At 36.9% G+C, this 18581-nt stretch overlaps 1 protein-coding gene across 1 annotated transcript in view; it reads right to left on the reverse strand.

Annotated features, from left to right (window-relative positions):
• The window catches only part of INPP4B (inositol polyphosphate-4-phosphatase type II B), a 309603-nt gene that overhangs the window by 80049 nt on the left and 210973 nt on the right, over positions 1-18581 (reverse strand). The window contains exons 13-15 of the mRNA XM_058837251.1: positions 16856-16986; positions 9589-9693; positions 5118-5226 (exon numbers count right to left, since the gene is read on the reverse strand). Of these exons, the coding sequence (XP_058693234.1) occupies positions 5118-5226; positions 9589-9693; positions 16856-16986 (345 nt within the window). The remainder of the gene's footprint in view (positions 1-5117; positions 5227-9588; positions 9694-16855; positions 16987-18581) is intronic.

Raw genomic sequence — 18581 nt, forward strand, 5'->3', positions numbered from 1 at the left:
TTAATTCTAGATTAATAAAGTTTTTGCCTGAGAATAAATACTGAAATATGGTAAATATCTAATTTATAATGAACCTCTGAGTTACCCCATTCCCACTGTTAACTGTGTAATTTGTGTCATTGAGTTAAATTGTCACCATATGGGACTAGCTTAAAATCTTCCATCAACGAGCATTTGATCTCCCATTTTTCACACTCAAACCCACAGACATTAGCATCAAGAATACAGTTAAAGCATAGACAGCAAGTGCATCTACCCTGAGATAACTTGAATTTTATGTACATTACTGAAGATACAAATTCAGTGCTTTACTTATGGATCACATGTATTCTGTCTAAAGTGGGAACTTATGATTAAAAATAAATTGCTACATAAATACTCTGGGTAATTAATGGTCTCAGGAAATAAAACTAAACCAGATGATCAGGCCTGAGGTTATAAAAACAGGCTTGGAAGAAATTAGAAATTTTAATTACTTTGTTTTTTTTTTATTTTCTTAAGATTCCCTTGCTACCTTGGAAATTCTAACTTTGAATATGAGGAAAATGGAATTATTATATTAATTCTGTCTATGATGATCAAATGTCCACAAATCCTTATCTTGAGGCAAATGGCTAAGGCTGTATGCAAAGAACATTTCTTGCTGCTCTATTTTTCTTCATTCCTATCTCCATGAGGTCCAATCTCTCTCACACACATGTGTCAAGAAGAATAACATGAGAAGTGTTAGGCATGACAGACATTTCCTTTGAGAATAAAGCTTACAATTAGATCAAACACAGATCTTCATTACTTCAACATCTCTGTGACTCGCTGTGAAATGGTTGTTTCCTCAGAGAATGGAAATGGGTTGAAGGCCACAAAATTCAGGCAATAGGAACACAGAATATTGCAACATTAAAAAAATTTCTGGTCACCAAGCAGATACATTACTGAAGGAGCACAGCTCATATCTTTACTAAAAATCTAGGTGTGAAAGAGAAATAGTCCTTTTAGACAGTTCAAACCCAAATGAAATTATTATAGCTTTTGGAGAAAAAAAAAAAAACAAAACAGAAAATAATTTTCAGCAGTGTTCCAGTTTTAACATTTTGTGAATTTAGAACAGGATAATTTCCAAAGAGCTTGCTAGAAACTATGTATAAAACCACAGTGAATCACAGTACCTAACACAGCTTGTAGGACCTCTCTTTTTCTTAATGGTTAGACCTAGGGCATTAAAAAATTTGCAATCATAAGTCTGTGTGTTTTGGTTAAAATAGAGATTATTAAATTAGATTTTAAATAAAAAAAAATAGTCTTTTGTGTGTCTTGAAAGTAATCTATGAACACTTCAAGCAGTGAGGTATTATATGGGTATAACTTAGAGAATGTCTGATTTAAATGTTTCTGCACAACTGATCTCTAAAACAAAAATTTGCTGTGCCATCTAGACTGATGAGAAGACAAGCCCTTCTGTTTGCTGGAAGGAGAAACAGTCTATACTATCAAGTCAAAAAAGACTATCTGAACAACTGAGTGACTTTCTCTTTTATACAGAAATAGGAAAGGGAAAAAATGAAAGTAACATACCAATACAGAATAATGAAAAATATTCTAAAATAAATGTATATCATACACAAGTAATTAATATTCTTAAATTATGTACCATACTTTAATAATAATATTTTAGTTATTTTAATGTAAATTATATCATGCTTAAATAGAAATTTTTAAAAGTAGCAATTTTTCTTACTCATGAAATTCACTACTTGCTACTAAAGGGACAGTCATACTAGAGCCATGCTTCATAGACTTGACTGATATTTATAGTGGAAGGGCCTTTGATCTGTCTTTTTGGTATAGGTGAACAGTGTGTGAATGGGTTATAAAGCCACGGAACAGACTTCAGATCACATACCAGGAAGTTTTATATTTTTCATCTAAAAGAAAAGCTTTTCTTGCTCTTATTTCAGAAAATATTTTTTGTAATATGCCTTTTAAAAAAACTGAATATGACCTTCCTGATGATAATAAATGAGACAATAATTTCATAAACACTACATTTTTTGTAAATATTATTATATACAGGGCTTTCCCTTTGTGTCTGCACAAAGATGTCTATTCTGTGTAATAGAAAACCTGCCAGAACTATTTTCAGAAACACATTTTCCACATTCTTCTGTTTCACAAACTTTCACAAAACATATGTCTCAGTCTTGTTTTTGTTTGGCAACTGCAAATGCTACCAGATAACAGTTCCTCTTGGCTGTTAATTCCCTAAGTCTAAGACTGAGAAAGAAATATTTTATGATATGGTAACACTGCTGAATATTTTGATAAACTGTTCAAATAATCAGAATGAAGGACAAAGAGATGCAAGGCATTCTGTCACATCTTGAAAAATATCAGGATTGGCTGAGAACTAATCTCTTCCCACATCTTGGTTTAGGTCTTCAGCTCAGTTAGCCTAGAGGAAATGGCTGCTGAATCTGCATTTTTTCTGTTTGTTCTGTACTCTGACTGGTATCTCAAGGTGTCACTTTTTCCTTCAACAAAATCTTCAGAAAATCTACCCCCATTGTAAAACAGAAAATTTAAATTGCAAAAGGTGCTCCTGGGGACAGTATGCGTCCTCAAAGCATCTTTATGCAGCAAAATAAACAGGTGTGTGCAAAATAACACTTGTTGCCACAGTGAAATAAATCTCTCCATGATAAGACTGAGAATGGTCTTTTCCTGTATTTATTTAAAGCAGACCCCCTCCTGAATATTAATTGAGATTGTATTGAAAGCTTGCTTACCTTTCAACTCACACAAGTTATTGAAGTTGAAAACCCAAAGCATAGAGTTTTCTCTGAGCTGCCCTCAAAGATAGCAGGAAAGATGAATTTTGGAGGCTTCCTCCTTTCTGCTTTGTGGGAATTCATACACAAGTGGCCATTTCCCCAGCTCTGGCATGTAATTAGCTGAAAACTGCAGTGCATTGTTTTCAGTGCTCAAACTTAAGTTTGCTAGCCTGACTCAGGCTCTTTTTAGGAATACTCTGACAGGATAGTAATGTAGCTACCCTAGTTATATGATTCTGAAGACAGACTTTTGCTTTTCCAGGAGAACCCAGAAACACAAAGGAAACTGTCAGACTAAACTTCTTTTACCCTGTTCTTAAAAATTGCCAAAACACAGGTGTTTCTGAGGGATGCATGAAAATCTAGGCAGCAGGGCAAATGTAAGGTGATGTGCAGGGCTCTTGAAATAGACTGGAAATGCCTTGATAGAACCCACACAAAACTCTCACCCATCATCTCCTCTCCCCTATTATCAGCAACAAAGAAACATGGGCATCTCATGATGCCTATGAGATACTGCAGTGTGTGTTCTTGCAGGAAGACATTCTCTTCCCTATAAGGCATTTTCTCTTTTCTCTGATGAAGAGAAATCACAGAGAATAATTTATCCCACATCTATCCCCCATTTTGGGAAGTCGCACTCTGCCAGTATGGACATGCTGCAGGACTGAGCTAGTGAGAAATGATTTTCTAAAAGCTGAGAGCGCTGTGAGAACTGTAATGTTCTTTATATCACATGACTTTAAAGGATTAAGTCTATTAAATTACATATATCTTGTGGCTTCAGTAATAAATTATTATAATAAAAACCCACAAAACACTATTGCAACTACATTAATCAGATAGTAAAGAAACAGATACTTTAAGAAATGTCTTTAGACAATTTCTTCAGCAGAAAACATGTACTTTGTAGGCCTCCATATGATGGGGATAAGGCTGTCTATACCAGTTAGTTGACAGCAGAATATTAACACAAAGTTCACTGATGTGTCTTATGTGATCAGTGATGTACATATATTATTGGCAGGTTTTAGCATCAGAGGTGGTCAGGGAAACGAAAGATTTTTTAAGATTTAACAGGGTTTTTTAGTTGTGTAGTGCAAGCAAGATCCCCCCAATAATACAGCTCTCAAAGCAACTAGATCTGCTGAGTTTTGTTTGGTTTTAACATTGATGCCAACTCCTATTCAACCTAGAAGTCAACAGCAGATTTGTATAATTTTCCTTTTATTCTTTAAGATATTGTATCCATTAAACTTTTTTGAGCATTGAACATAATTGAATTAATTTTCTGTGGAATGTCATGATAATTTAGATCAGAGTACTTCTTTCCTGCATTCTCTTTGGAATGCTGTAACACTGCAGTTAGCACCATCAGTTAAAGCACTGAGGAGGCACAACTATGGGTGCTGCCAGTGACAGCTGTGCCTGCTTGAAAATCCTAACAGCCATAGCATCAAATACAAATACATTCAATTCTTAGTTAGGAAAAGATGTAACTATCAGTTTTGTGCACGTTCAACGGTGAATGAAGCACTTGAGTTCCACAAGAAACTGAAATCTTTATTTTTGATTAGTCTTATTTTGGCTTTCTGAAGAAATAAGACTAGCCTGTTTTTTCACAATGTGCTAAAAATACTTTCTTCTTAGCATACACCCAGGACTTTCATAAATAAAGTTTCTACCTTAAGCTTCAGTTTCTGTATTTAAAAATTGTCTACAGGTGCATTTCTCTTAGCACAAGAATTGCCAAAGGGATACTTTGTTCTGAAAAGCAGGTATTCAAGCACTGATATACCTCCAGCCTCGTGAAATATGATGAAAAGAAATCACAATTTTGAATCATTAAGGTTGCAAAAGACCTCCAGGATCATCGAGTCCAACCTTTGACAAAACAACTAACCCACAGCACCGAGTGCCAAGTCCCATCTTTTCTTGAACATTGCCAGGGATGATGACTCCACCACTGCCCTGGGAAGCCTGTTCCTATGCATAACAACTCTTTCCACAAAGAAATCCTTCCTGATGCCCAACCTGAACATCCCCTGGCACACCTTGAGGCCAATTCCTGTGTTTATTCAAAATTAGTCTTAACATTAAAAATAGACAGTGCTTCAATTTTCAGCAAAGCAGGGAAAATAAAGGAATTATTTTATGATTGCAATGTCCAATCCTACTAGATTTTAATCTTCCATTCATTTAGCAGGATAAACTGTTTCATTACTCAGCTCACAAGCATTTTAATGCAACTTCAATGGTATTTTCAAAGCTACCAGAAAGAATACTTACTTTCGTCTTTCTGCCTCAAATTTACTTAGCAGTTTCCGGAGACCACCATTCTTAAATCCTTGGAAATGCGCTGCCGGGGCTCCCACGGTGATAACATCATACAGAGCATCTGGAATGGGAATAGAGAAACACAGATATTTGAATGCTGCTATCCCCAAGTCATGGCAACATTGTGACATCTACTCTACATAAAGGACAAGTCTATATAATTTCCAGGGAATAACTGATAATCCATGTCCCAGGAAGGCCCAAGAGCTAATCAATCTTTCCATACAGCCACCTGCACACTTAAAAAAGTTAATCTGATTTATGGCTACATCTAAATTATGTGCTGCAGTGCAGAATAATATTCCAGCTCTGCAGTTTATAAATATGCCAAGTAAATTCGCCCATTGTGTATTTCACTATATAGCCCCTTTCATTATTTAACTTGTATTCATGTTGAGATGCACAGATTCAAGCATTTTCGAGTCAAAAGAGACCACTATAATGGAATAGTCTGACTGAATAATAGAGGCTACAGAATTACAGGTAATTATTACTGCATCAAGCTGGTTGAATGAAGGCATCTCTTTGTTTAGGTATATAATACTGATTTAAAGATTGCAAGTGACAATGAATTCACTGCATTCCTAGAGAAGTCAATCAGACTAGGAAAAATCCCTACTTCTTTTCTAGTTTGTATTTGTTTAGATGTAATGTTAATGTACTTTCAGATATATTGGTGTTTAATGCTAAATTGGAGAGCCCTGCTCTGTGACATACACTAACTTTTTATATATGTTTATGAGCACAGAGAAAGTCAGTTGTTCTCAGGTGAGAAGCTACCAGAATAGGAAACAAAGCATACTATTGAAATTCTTGCTGGGAAAACAAACTGTTGTCTCTTTCTGTATATACCTGATGTCTTATGACATAGGGGATGAACTTTTTGTGTGGATATATGCTTACAGAACTGGAGGTGAAACATCATTTTTAAAAGAGCTTATGATTGATTGTCAGTGCAGAGATGAAGATTTATTACATCCCACACCACAATAATTATTTATTCAAAGTTTAAATTAACATTTACACTAAGTACCTGTTTTGTACCTTAACTTACTAGAGGTATAAAAACACAGTTCAGAATGACTCATTCTTAAAATGTATTTCTAAAGAAAACATTACAGGATGTTTTTTTAGAACTGTTTTATTCATCAAGGAAGCTTCCCATGTAAATTAAAATCTAGTCCTCTCCTAAAATAGAACTTTTATTGCATTCTGATGATAAATATCCCTAGAAGCAAGAAGACTGTACAAATGATTCACAGTTAATGAACTATGCTTTACTTCCCAAGCTGAATCTCATAACATATTTGCTCAAATTGATTTGAGCTCTAATGAGCTGGTGACTCTTTAATATCCACTTAAAAGGAGAAGTGACATAATTTCATTAGCCTAAGGTGAGCTTCAAGATTCTTAAATAGCCCATTCTTTCAGGTCTTAATACAGTTTTATCCATAATATATATTATGCAGCTATTAGAGCTCCATTGGTACTTGACAATAAGGGGTTCTATTTCTTAAAACAGCAGTGGCTTGAAATCAAAATAAGAGATGAACTCATCAGGGTTCTGAATATGTTTAGAGATAACTCATAAAATGACAGAAAAACATTTAAAAGACTAAACCCTGGTTCTGACTGTTTTAAAAATAGACATGACCCTGTTTATAGTTACTGTGGGAGAGGGCAGGATTTATCCAGAAGAAAGCCTTTACTCAGCTTGTGGTCTCTTCCCAGCATTATCGAGGAGCAGCTGTCTGAGATAGAAACATACCCAGCTGAACACCTGCCTCACATAACCTACATGGGAGAGTGAGGATGGCAAAGGATGAGGAGCAAACATCCATGCCTAGTGATGGATACAGGGCAACCTCACTCCCACTTCCCAGAGCACAGTGCAGCAGAGAGTGCTGCAAGGCTTGGGAGGAATGCCTTGTGATGTGCTCTACTTACACATCAGTGGAGCTCCTTGTGAAGGACGTGCAGTGTCAGCACCAGTGTGCTGTTACAGGAGTGCTCCAGTAACTCATAACCATCAAGCAAGAGCAGACTACTGCTGACACCCCTCTGCAGTGAATACAGAGCTTAAAATGCAGCAGAGCACCACAGGAGCTTATTGTTCTTATTGTCAAGAACAGCTCAATCCCAATTTTGAGTTAACCTCTGTGCCTCCACAGGAGGCGGTCAGTGTCTCAAACTAGCCAGATGCAAAACAAAAATCACTTCAGTTCACCAAATCTACTTAAAATGAGCACATATTGTAAATAGGAATAAAAACAAAGCTATGTCAATATATAAATTTAAGCTCTCTAATATGACGAACAGAGCACAATGTGGTGTTTATCAAATGGATAGGGATACTGTTGACCCATAGGGAAGTAGTATTTTTCTCAAAACTATTCCTACTGAAAGTTAAAGCACACTTTTTCTTCCATGTCAGTACCCAATAACAACCCAAATCAAAGTTCAGGAAAAGTAAACATGTAATTATACATATCAAACACAAAAAAACCCACATACCAATGTGCATATACAATAGATGGGATTAAAACCTATCTTGCATTCCCAAAATTAACATATCCAACAGCATAAGGGTTAATGGCACCTCCATGGATCATTAGCTTGTTTAAATGCCACCTCTATGAATTTGTATTCTCTCCCTTCCAATGTCATTCTCCTGGTTATATTGCAGGTGTCCTTTGATATATGTCAAGCAAAGCATCAGCTGAGAAAGAACAACTTCATATTGAAGTGCTGCTCCAGATTGATTAGCAATTGCTAGAAACTGTTCAGGCTGTATATATCTAACATAAGACACAGTGAACATTAGTTAAGTAATAGAGGCAGAATTTTATAATTTAAAGATCCAAATTTAGAAGATAACTAGAACAATTCTAACATTTATCTCTTTCACTACCCTTTTTGACTATGGATTAATCATTTGCTCCAAGCAAAATGGTTTTGGAGGAGGGAGAAAATGAATAAAAAACCAAACCTCCAGTAATGTAAAACTTGTGGGTGCTTAAGTAAGTGATGTATTTCATTCCACTTTTCTTTATATTTAGCAAATAGACATAGAGTGTCTTATTCACAAAGAGGTTTTCTTGAAAAGACATAATATTAAGCTTCTAGCCACCATTACAAACCTAAAAATGTTTTTGAGTTAATTAACTTCAAAATATTAAATTAAAATGTGTGCTGTCACATTATGTCACTATAAATACCTATCTTGTTGAACTGTTTGGAGGAACAGTTTTTTAGTAAAAAAATAACAAAATATTAAACCAACCAGTATCTCACAGATTGGAAGTCTCTGTGTTCCAGCCTGGAAGTAGATGAACATCATCCTCACACAGTATAAAACAGGAGTTTTACCACTGTTAGTACTTACTGCTTTACAGTCATAGGTGCAGAGTGTATTAATAAGGCAAAAACCTTACAGAATGTAATTTCTGTGTTTGTAGTGACGGCAAATTTTAACAGATCTCAATATATCAACGAATTATTCACTGTGCCATGATTTGGTCATATATATTTATCAGTATAATCTTCAATCTGTAAAGAAAGCTGCTACAATCATATGCAAGCAGCAACAACAGAATTCTGTGTTAAAAAGAACCACAGATGATCTTACAGAAAGTTATCCCCCTTTCCAGAAGATGTTGGAAGTTTGCAGTATTTTCAGTATAATCAGTGAGGTATTTTCACTTAACACTGAACAAATGCTTCATTGGGGTAGGTAGGCATGACAGGGTAGCACTGCATAAGCTGATTTAGAACGAAGCAGTGCTGGGCTTACTACAACTTCCTAAGAAATAGGATGTATTAAATTTAGAAGTAATACTCTCCTTTATGGAGCCATGTACCTCGCATCACCTGGGCTGGTGAGCTCATCCCAGCAATCTCTGTGAGGAAAAGTACTGTATTGTGCACTGTCACTATCTCTAATGGCAAACTGGCAGTCGGGGTCAGAAAAGTTGCCTTAAAACTAGAATGTTAAGTCTGGCTTTTACAGCATTATGGATCAAAATGAAAAATTAAGTGAGTGCCCGAGAAGGACATGAATCTTACTGAGCACTGTGCAGTGTGTCACTATGAATCCCACAGTATTAGTTCTGCATTACTACAATAGAATATTTTTAACCATGCATAGGTTACCAATACATTTCAGTGAGCATATATTCTGCATTCTGCATGTTATTTGCTGGAAGTGTCATAGGAACAAAATGAGCACATCCCTGGAATCTATTTTTAGAAAGGGACTTCGAAGAAATTTAATTAACCACATTTTAGTTCTCCAAGATCTGCAGTAAATGTCCATCAGAAGATGAGGCAGAGAAATTCCTTGCACAGCTTTAACTTTGGACCTGATTTCTAAATTTCAGTGTATTTCAGAGAATACTTGGTCATACTTGGGGAATTTCTTTACCTTTCAATCGAGGACTATGCACATGCATTCTTTGCAGATGAAGATTTATTGGGATGAATTCTAGTGTTTTTTCTCCTTTGCTACAGCTTGACTTAAATGAAGAACCTGAAAAACAAAGGTTTAAAGAATCATTGTCTTAAGCATCCAGATGTTTTTGTATTCCCTTTAAAGTGAAATACTTGTATGTCAGGAGTCATTTCTAATTTACTTTTAAGGTGTAATTGTATGTTACAAGATTAAAGGTTCACTAAATGAGTCTCAGCATGTATCCATACTGGAAGCAACAAACCAGCTTTTAATTCACAGATCTAATTTTTTATTCTAGGAGTGTTGGGGATTAGGTGTCCTCCTTTTGTTCCATCTCACCTATGGAATTTTTACCCATTAGTTGCGGGGAAACCTGATTTCTGGCATTTATTGGGTGCCTGAGAAACAGAAAGAGTTTGGCTGGGCCCAGGAGGGAGGGGGCCAGGAAGAAAGGGAAGGCAGGGGCAGCTGGGGGCTGGCTGGTTTCTTCAGCTTCAGAGCATGGGAGCTTTGGTTGCTTGAGGAGAGGAATTCACCATAATCCAGATGGAGCTTCTGCTTCCTCTTCTTCCTCCTCCTCCTCTTCTTCTTCTTTCTTTATGGGCCTTGCGCCCCCTGTCCTGCCGGGATGTGTGGTGGTGCCAGGCACCGCCTCGGAGCTGCTGATCCACCTCAGCCGCCAGCCCAGGATCTCAGCTCATCCCTGCTGTTCCAGCTGAGTGTTCCTCAGAGCCCTGCAGGAGCACCGGGACTGCCCGCCCGAGGGGGTTTGTGAAAACAAAGCCTCTCCTCCATCCCTTCCCATCTCAGCTGAGAAAGCTGTCACGGGGCCCCTGGTTCGGTTTTCTTGCTAACGCTGTAGTTATTGTTGTTTGTTTGCCTGGTTCTACTAGTAAAGAACTGTTATTCCTATCCCCAGATCTCTGCCTGAAAGCCCCTTGATTTCATAATTATAATAATTTGGAGGGAGGGGGTCTACATTTTCATTTCAAGGGAGGCTCCTGCCCAACCTAGCAGACACCTGTCTTCCAGAACCAAGACAAGGAGATAGATACTTTTCCCTGTCTGAAATCAGTCTGCAGTCTGCTGGAGACAATGTAGCAGTTAATGTGCATTTCCGTTTATTCTATGCTAAAACCACAAGGGTACAGAGCTATGATGGCACTGAATTTTTCCAACAATTTTTTCTTCAAAGTATTATATTGAAAAGGCTATGCATTCTTCCTAGAAAGCTCAAATAAAGAAACACAAGCTATCTTAAGGAAAGCTATATATTAGTTCACAGGAGGCATGATGCCATGGAAAAACAAAAAAACATGAATATGGCTGCATATTTCAAAAGTATGAGATTATGTGTAGTTTTATGGTGGTGTAAAGAATTATAATTAATGTCTGATGCTATGAAAATATAATTTACCTGAAGATATTTGATACAGAATCTGTATCAAGGGTATATCTGTTTATCTGTATCAAGGGTGTATAAAAGGGTGCAGATTAGAAAGAGTAGTGGAATTGTCTTCTAACTCAGGCACCCCAACATTTACCTAGCCCACTTTTTCAACACCCTGTCATTTTGCCAACTATTAATTATTAGAACTAAAATTCCTCTCATTCAGATAGAATTTTAAAATAAATTTTGTCAAGGTTCAGTCTTTTCTTGAAACAAACACACAAAAAGGTAAAGGAAAATTTTTAAATTGTTATTTGCTTGCTCAGTCAAGACTTGCTAGTGCTTATCTCTTGAAACGGTCATAGTTTCCAGGAGGACTAAGCACTGAGCCTCCCAGCACAAACCACTCTGCCAGAGGGCACCAATGATGCTCCAGACAAGTCAAGCCTGGTTAAGCTGCTCCCTAAGTTTATGAACTTAAAATAATAATTTAACAGAGATGAAAAGCAAAGCTAGGAAGAAAAGCAATTTACAGGAGTCAAAACTTCAGATTAGACAGGAAACCCGAGGATGCAGATTGAAATCAGGAGCTGTTGATGATGCTGTGTGAAACCTGTATCTGAAAAACCCAAGCAATTAGGGGTGTAGTGAAGGCAACCCAAACTATCAGAAAAGAAATGAGAACAGTGCAGGGAAGGAGGCTGTAAGTAATTTGGAAAGAAACAGAAAGGGGGCAAATTATTTCTGAGAATTCAGCTGAGACCAAGTTCAAAGCTTAAGGAATGATAACTGGACTTGAGACAAGGAAACACCACTGGCTGAACAAGAGGAGAATAAGATGATAGCAGACTAAAAGGACAAGTGAAAGAAGAGTACTGCTCTCAGGAGTACACTTTTGCCCCGAGCAGGAGCACAAGACCTGCAGCATTGCTGAGTTTTGGTTTTCCTGTTTTTCGGGGAAGACCTGTGAAACAAGTATCCCTTCCCATCCAGTGCCAGAAAATTACTGGATAAGGACCACCCAGCTGCTATCAGTTACTAGATTTGCTCAGGTATGAGATCTATGCAGTGGAAGTAACATATGAATCTGCATTTACCAATAGAATCCATACCATAAAACTAACTTTAGGTAGAGTCTGTTTTAAGTAACTTGTTAAGTTTTATTTAAGAACTAAAAAAAAAAATTTCATTCCCTCAATAAAAACAGTTCTTGTTATTACTGTTGCAAGATCAAACTCTTTAAAGTTAGGAAATACCAGAATATATGTCACAGTACAGTTGGTCTGTACCTGGACAGGATAAATCTGGCCATAACATAAACCAAATATGGTTAGCCTGGCTCATTCTAGAAAAGCAGAACAAGTCCCTGGGTAAGCAATGATAGGATAGATTTGAACTCAGAGACTTCAGCCAACCCTGTTTAACTCTAGATTGAGATGCATCACTGGCCAGAGATCTGGGGCAGTGTAGAAATCTCAACCAATTGGCTATCCAAGCCCAGGGAATTCAAACCCCCTATAAAAGGGGCAGCTATAATAAACTCAAGGCTATTTGTTGAGGACCCTTCTTGAGTTTGTGTAGTTTCTGTCTCCAGCCAATGACTCACGTAATAAATATAGATGCAACTTTCATCTGACATCCGCCTGAAGAACTGAGAAATGGGCTTCAATAATATATCATGTATCAGCCTTTATCAGGTCACTGAATGTTCAGTGTCTTTGCCACTCATTTTAGAAGCAGTGATTCAATATCTTGTTTCCAACTTTTATTTCAGTATTTATTTAGGATTTAAACATGTTGCTCAAACCTCCATCAAAGTCAAGGTTATTAATTTCCTCAACCCTGTCTACTATATACACATTAGCAGCCTCAAAGGGCTTTACAAATTTTTATAAAGTAATTTTAACTGGCTGAGTTATAATTCCACTCATCCTAATGTCAGAGAATAAACATTCAAGAAACAATGCATCAATATAAGATATTGAAGAACTTGTCCTGCAGAACACTCATTACAATGCAACATCACATTCCATTTTGGAAGCACAGCACCCACTGGGCTAAATTGCATACATAAGTACCAAGCAGTTCTGCAAAAAAAATTGTGTTTAGTGCCAGGCTTCCAAAAAAGAACAACACACTAATCACTTCTCAAGTATGGCTTGGCTACATAGGAACTTTGTGACAGAGGCAGGGATAATGTCCAGTTTTTGTGAACAATATTCAATTGCCTTAGCCTTCACTGTCTTTTTTCTTCCTTCTAGGGCTGGATGAATAATAGATTTTTCAGTTTGATGACTGAAACAGAAAAAAAAGTAAATTGGGGGCTAGGGAAAATCATCTGGGGATTATTTCAGGTCAAACTAAAACAAACAAATAATTTTCAATATTCCACTCCCTCCTAATACCACCAAATCTGTGGCTTAGATTCACCTGAAAATACTGGGCTTTTTGTTACCTAACCCTTATATCTTCCTGATATGTTTCCTTACAATAGGAATGCTTTACACATTACTGAGGATAAAAGTGTTTTCCAAAACAACTCAAATTTGAAATAGTATTAAGTTTCTTAAACCTCCATTTTCAATTAATATGCTGCTAAACCAAAATTGCTGTCTAACACTAATATGGTCTCCTGATACTTCCACAGCAATCTCTTGATTTCAAAAAGTAATGAAGTGTTCTCCTAACAGCCTTCTTCACTAAATTCCACAAATAGTTTGGTTGAGTTGAAGTGGGTGTCACTCAGATAGCCTGACATGAGATTGTGTTGAGGAAGCATGAGAATATTTTGGAGAAATTTTATTTGCAGGTGCAATCTGTCCTTCTGAATACTTCAACCTAAACTCGGGTTTTGAGCATATTGAGAATATTCCAAGATGAGGAAAGATACCTGTGCTGGCTAAATTGAAAAGCAAAATGTTTTTTGGCATGCCTTGAAATATGTTGACCTGATAAGTCTGAATTAAAATTGTGGTCCCACCCCTAATCTTAGCAATTTCTACTTCATAAGTACTTGAATTTCAAGTATCTACAATGTGCTCCCAACATAACTATTTGTGCAACTACAGTGTTAAGTCAAATGTATGTCTGGCTTGCTGTTCTTATCAAAGACTATAATCTTGCTTTTTGAAGTTATAAAGTATACTGTTTATAGAGAAGAAATGAACAAATTTACATTTAGTCATTACTTCTAATTTTTGCTACAATTATTATTGTTTTCTGATAAATATTACTTCTCTTTTATATGTGCTACTTCAGTCCTCCTGGATAATCTGAGTTTCCCAGGTCCACTTTTTTTCTCTCAAGAGAAATACAGGTCTTGCAGGGTTTATGTAATAGATTATATTGTCTATTTTTTTTAATCTCAAAACATCCTTTTAATATTTTCCTGCAAGTTATAATTATTACATTGGTTCCTTCATTATCTGTATTTATTGGCTTGCTTATGGCACTTTATGGAGTGCGTTCAAGAAGTAATAAGCCAAAGATTGAAAATACACATATATAATTTAAAACAGAATCACAGGAAGTGTCATACTGAGTAAGACAGTAGTCTGCCATAATTGGAACTGGAATATTCTGATGATGGCAAACAATCATAAACACAAGAAATTACGCTTTTGCAAACAAAATGGAAATTATTATACAACATTTAGTGCAACACATGAGCTTTTTTTCCCCCAACACATATTTAAACAGTTGACCAACTGTTCCCAAAAAGATCACTTTCAGTTAGAGACTGGTTTTTCTTCATACACTAAAATAGGATTACTCTTTTTCTGCGACAAAGAACACTATCACAGAGAAATCTGGTATGAGAAATACCATGCTCAGTCCTATATTAGAAGATAATAGCTAAAGGAGAGAAGTTTTAATGGCTATTTTGGGAGGCAAAGATGTGTCTGACCTAATAAGTGCAACAGATTAATTATATTGAAAGTAAATGCATTCAATTATCTATAAGAAGAAATTACTTATGTTAGTTGTATAGTGAACCTGATTGTTCCATTTCTCAGTACACAAAGAAGTTTTGGTTGGAATGTGTAGAAAGCTAGAAGTAATGAGGAAAATACTACAAATACTTCATAAATATTTCCCTGTTTTTTCACAAGATGCTATCATCACTTCTACCTGTTTTCACAAATATTCATAACCCTAATGTATTTTTCAGAAACAGTCTAGTGTTTATCTCTGACATGCACTTCTATGCCTACCTATACAAAATTGTGGGAGCAAGGCCAAAGTGGGAACATCTAATGGTCAAAGTATAGAGTAAAACAGCATTTGCAAGCAATAATGGCAACATAATCATTGAAAGCACATCTCTGAGATGGTGACTGGGAGGACTGGTATTAGAAATCTGACACCAGCAAGAAAGCAGCAACAATGACAAAGCCTTTGATGTAATATAGAGCAGACCTGCCCATTTCCTTATGGAATGCCTTATAAACTGGGCAGAGAGAGGCAAAAAGGCCTGCTGTAAACAGAAAACTTTGATCGAAATACAGTGTGATTCAGGAAATTATTAGTAGTCTTGTAAAACAGAAAAGATTTATGTAAGTTCCTTGAATGATTTGTGAATAAATAAAAAAAATATAAAAAGAAATATTTTCTCTGCTGACTTTTCATCATCTTTTTGTGAATAAGAAATTCTACAGGAGGAAGAGATCAGCTGTCTTTTCTACACATTTGTCACTGATGCTATCTTATTCCACTGGCATGTGGACACTACAGTACAATACAAACCTTGACCACAGGATTCTGTTGGATACTGAGGGAACAAGCTCTAAGTGCATATCAGAATCCAAGATCACCATTTCCACATGAAAAAGAGCAAGGCAGCACTTTCTGCTCTTTCTAGATTAAGGATATATTTTCACTGCCCACCCCATATTAATTCTCTGCTTTCCTAGCACAATGTGGGCAAAGACAACTATTACACTGAGGATACGCATGGAAATCTCATGAGGTTTAACAAGACCAAGTGCAAGGTGCTGCATCAGGGTTGGGGCAGCATCTGATATCAACATAGGCTTGGGATCAACAGGTTGAGAACAGCCCTGCCCAGAAGGACTTGGGGTTGTTGGTGGTTGAGAGGCTGGACACGACCCAGCCATGTGCACTCAGCTCAGAAAGCCAAACATGTCCTGGGCTGCATCCAAAGCACTGTGGGCAGCGGGAGGGAGGGGATTCTGCCCCTCTGCTCTGGTGAGAGCCCACCTGCAGTGCTGCACCCAGCTCTGGGGTCCCAGCACAGGAGGGACATGGACCTGTTGGAGTGAGTCCAGAGGAGGTCACAGAGATGCTTACAGGGATAGAGCACCTCTCCTATGAGGAAAGGATGAGAGAATTGGAAAAGTTCAACCTGGAAAATAGATTTCAGGCTGACCTAATTGCAACCTTTCAGTATATGGAGTAAGCTTACAAGAAAGCTGGAGAGGGACTATTTACAAAGTCATGTAATGACAGGACAAATGGGAATGGATTCGAAGTGAAAGTGGGGAGATTTGGATTAGATATTAGGAAGAAATTCTTTAATGTGACAGGGGTGAGGCACCGGAACAGGTTGCCTAGAGTAGCTGTGGATGTCCCTTTGCTGGAAGCATTCAAGGCCAGGCTAAATGGGAGTTTGAGCAACTTGGTCTAGAGGAAGACCTGTGGAAGGTGGGTTGGAACTTGATAATCTTAAAGATCCCTTCCAATCCAAACCATCCTATGATTCTAATTCTAAAACACATTTTAATGTGTTTTATTCCTGATGAATATGCCACTATTTCATAGCTAACAATCTACCAAATTCATAACTGTTCCAGAAAGGAGGCTGCTTGAAAAAAAAACACAGATTACTACCTGTATGCTTCCCAAGCTCTGCAAGAGTGTCCTGGTACACGCTCAACATCTGATCACAGTGAGCAATTACACTTTTGCGCATGTTGTCCCAGTGAGGAGCAAGTTCTCCCAGGTCTTTAAGTTCCTGATTCCTGTACCAAAAGGCAAAAAGAGAAGGCAGTAGTTAATTCATTAATCCATTAAGATTCATCCAAATTAATCTAAAACAAGTTTGTTACAAAACACTAGGAAGATCTCCGAATTGAAATAAAATGCTTTCAGAATGCTTGTAAGATCTGCTTTTTATCTCTGTTTTACAAGTACAAAATAAAGAATGTCAGTAGATAATCCAGTAATTTTTGTGTTCAAACTCATCTGGTATAAATGCCTTCAGTACTGAAGTAACCTTCAAACAGAAATACTATTTCTTCCATGGAGGAAAGAAGGTTTCCAGGCTCCAGATAGTTGTGCTCAGAACAAGTAACTTTTTATGAAGAAATATTAAATTGGAAAGAATACAAAGTTTGCTCTTCCCCCAAAACTTTCAGTATAGTTGTTTTGATATGCTACGCTTTGGATACCGTTATATATGCTTCATAAACATATTTCTAGCAGTGTTTCTACAAGTCAGTTTAACCAACACACCAGCCCTCACCACATTTCTTCAGGATTCAAAACAAAATATACACACACAAAAACCCCCAACACCAGTCCCTTAAAATGTCATGTCCACCTTACATCATTCATCAGGTCAAAACAGCAGTGTTATGGTAACCAAACATGTCACTGGAAATCTAAAAGGAAACCCTTTAGTAAATTATCCATTTTCCTGTACACTCTTGAGAGCTGACCTGAGTGAAATAGAGATTATTTGAATTTCCTGAACAAACAGGCTTAGTACCCTGTGCTTTCTGTTTGTTTTTCCCTCTTGTAAAGAAAGTTTCTCCTGTATTTATCCCAAAGCCAAACTGTGGGACCTGCTTTTAAGGAAAAGTTGGGGTTTTTTTCAGTTTTCCTTGAAAACTGAAACAACCAGTTTTCCTCATTTTCCTTGGAGCATCAAGAGTGTTTCACTGCAATTCTTAGAAATATCCAAAAAGGCTTCCAGAGGACAACTTTTCCATACAGAAAAATTATGGAGGAAAAAGGAAAACGGGGGAGAAAGGGTAGAAAGAGGGAGTAAAAGACCAGTAAGCCTGCAGCACAGGAACATAGAGTTCACTTATGTGAGCAGCAGATCTGACCATAAATCAAAACATCTCAAAATTATTTCTTAAACAGAATAGCCACACATTGGTACAGTGATGTTTTCCCCATCATTATTAGCTTTGAATTAGTGTGAACAATGTTAGAATAAGCTCCATAAGCATAACTCTGCTCCTGGTGTAGATGACAATCAAAACCAAACAAATTGCACTAGAAGGAAAGCATTTAACTTATACTTGTCCTTGAAAATATCAACATGGAAACAAAGATTACAACTTGTTGAGAGTTTATGTTAATGACATGATTACTTTTTGCCATTTAATTGCTCCTGAAGCTGAACCAACTCATCTTTCCTCCATCAATACAAACTAGCAATGTTGTAGCATAAGAATAATCTGCCATGAAATGATAAATCCAACATTCTTAATGACCATCTTCCTTGCCATTTTTTAGCACCTTAACATGAGGTGTCCCTTTAAATGAAAATCTTAGGGCTTCCCTCCCAGAGAAGCGTGCAAAATTTGTCAGGGTATGCAATTTT

This window comes from Poecile atricapillus, chromosome 4 (genome assembly GCF_030490865.1).
Source record: "Poecile atricapillus isolate bPoeAtr1 chromosome 4, bPoeAtr1.hap1, whole genome shotgun sequence".
NCBI lineage: Eukaryota > Metazoa > Chordata > Aves > Passeriformes > Paridae > Poecile > Poecile atricapillus.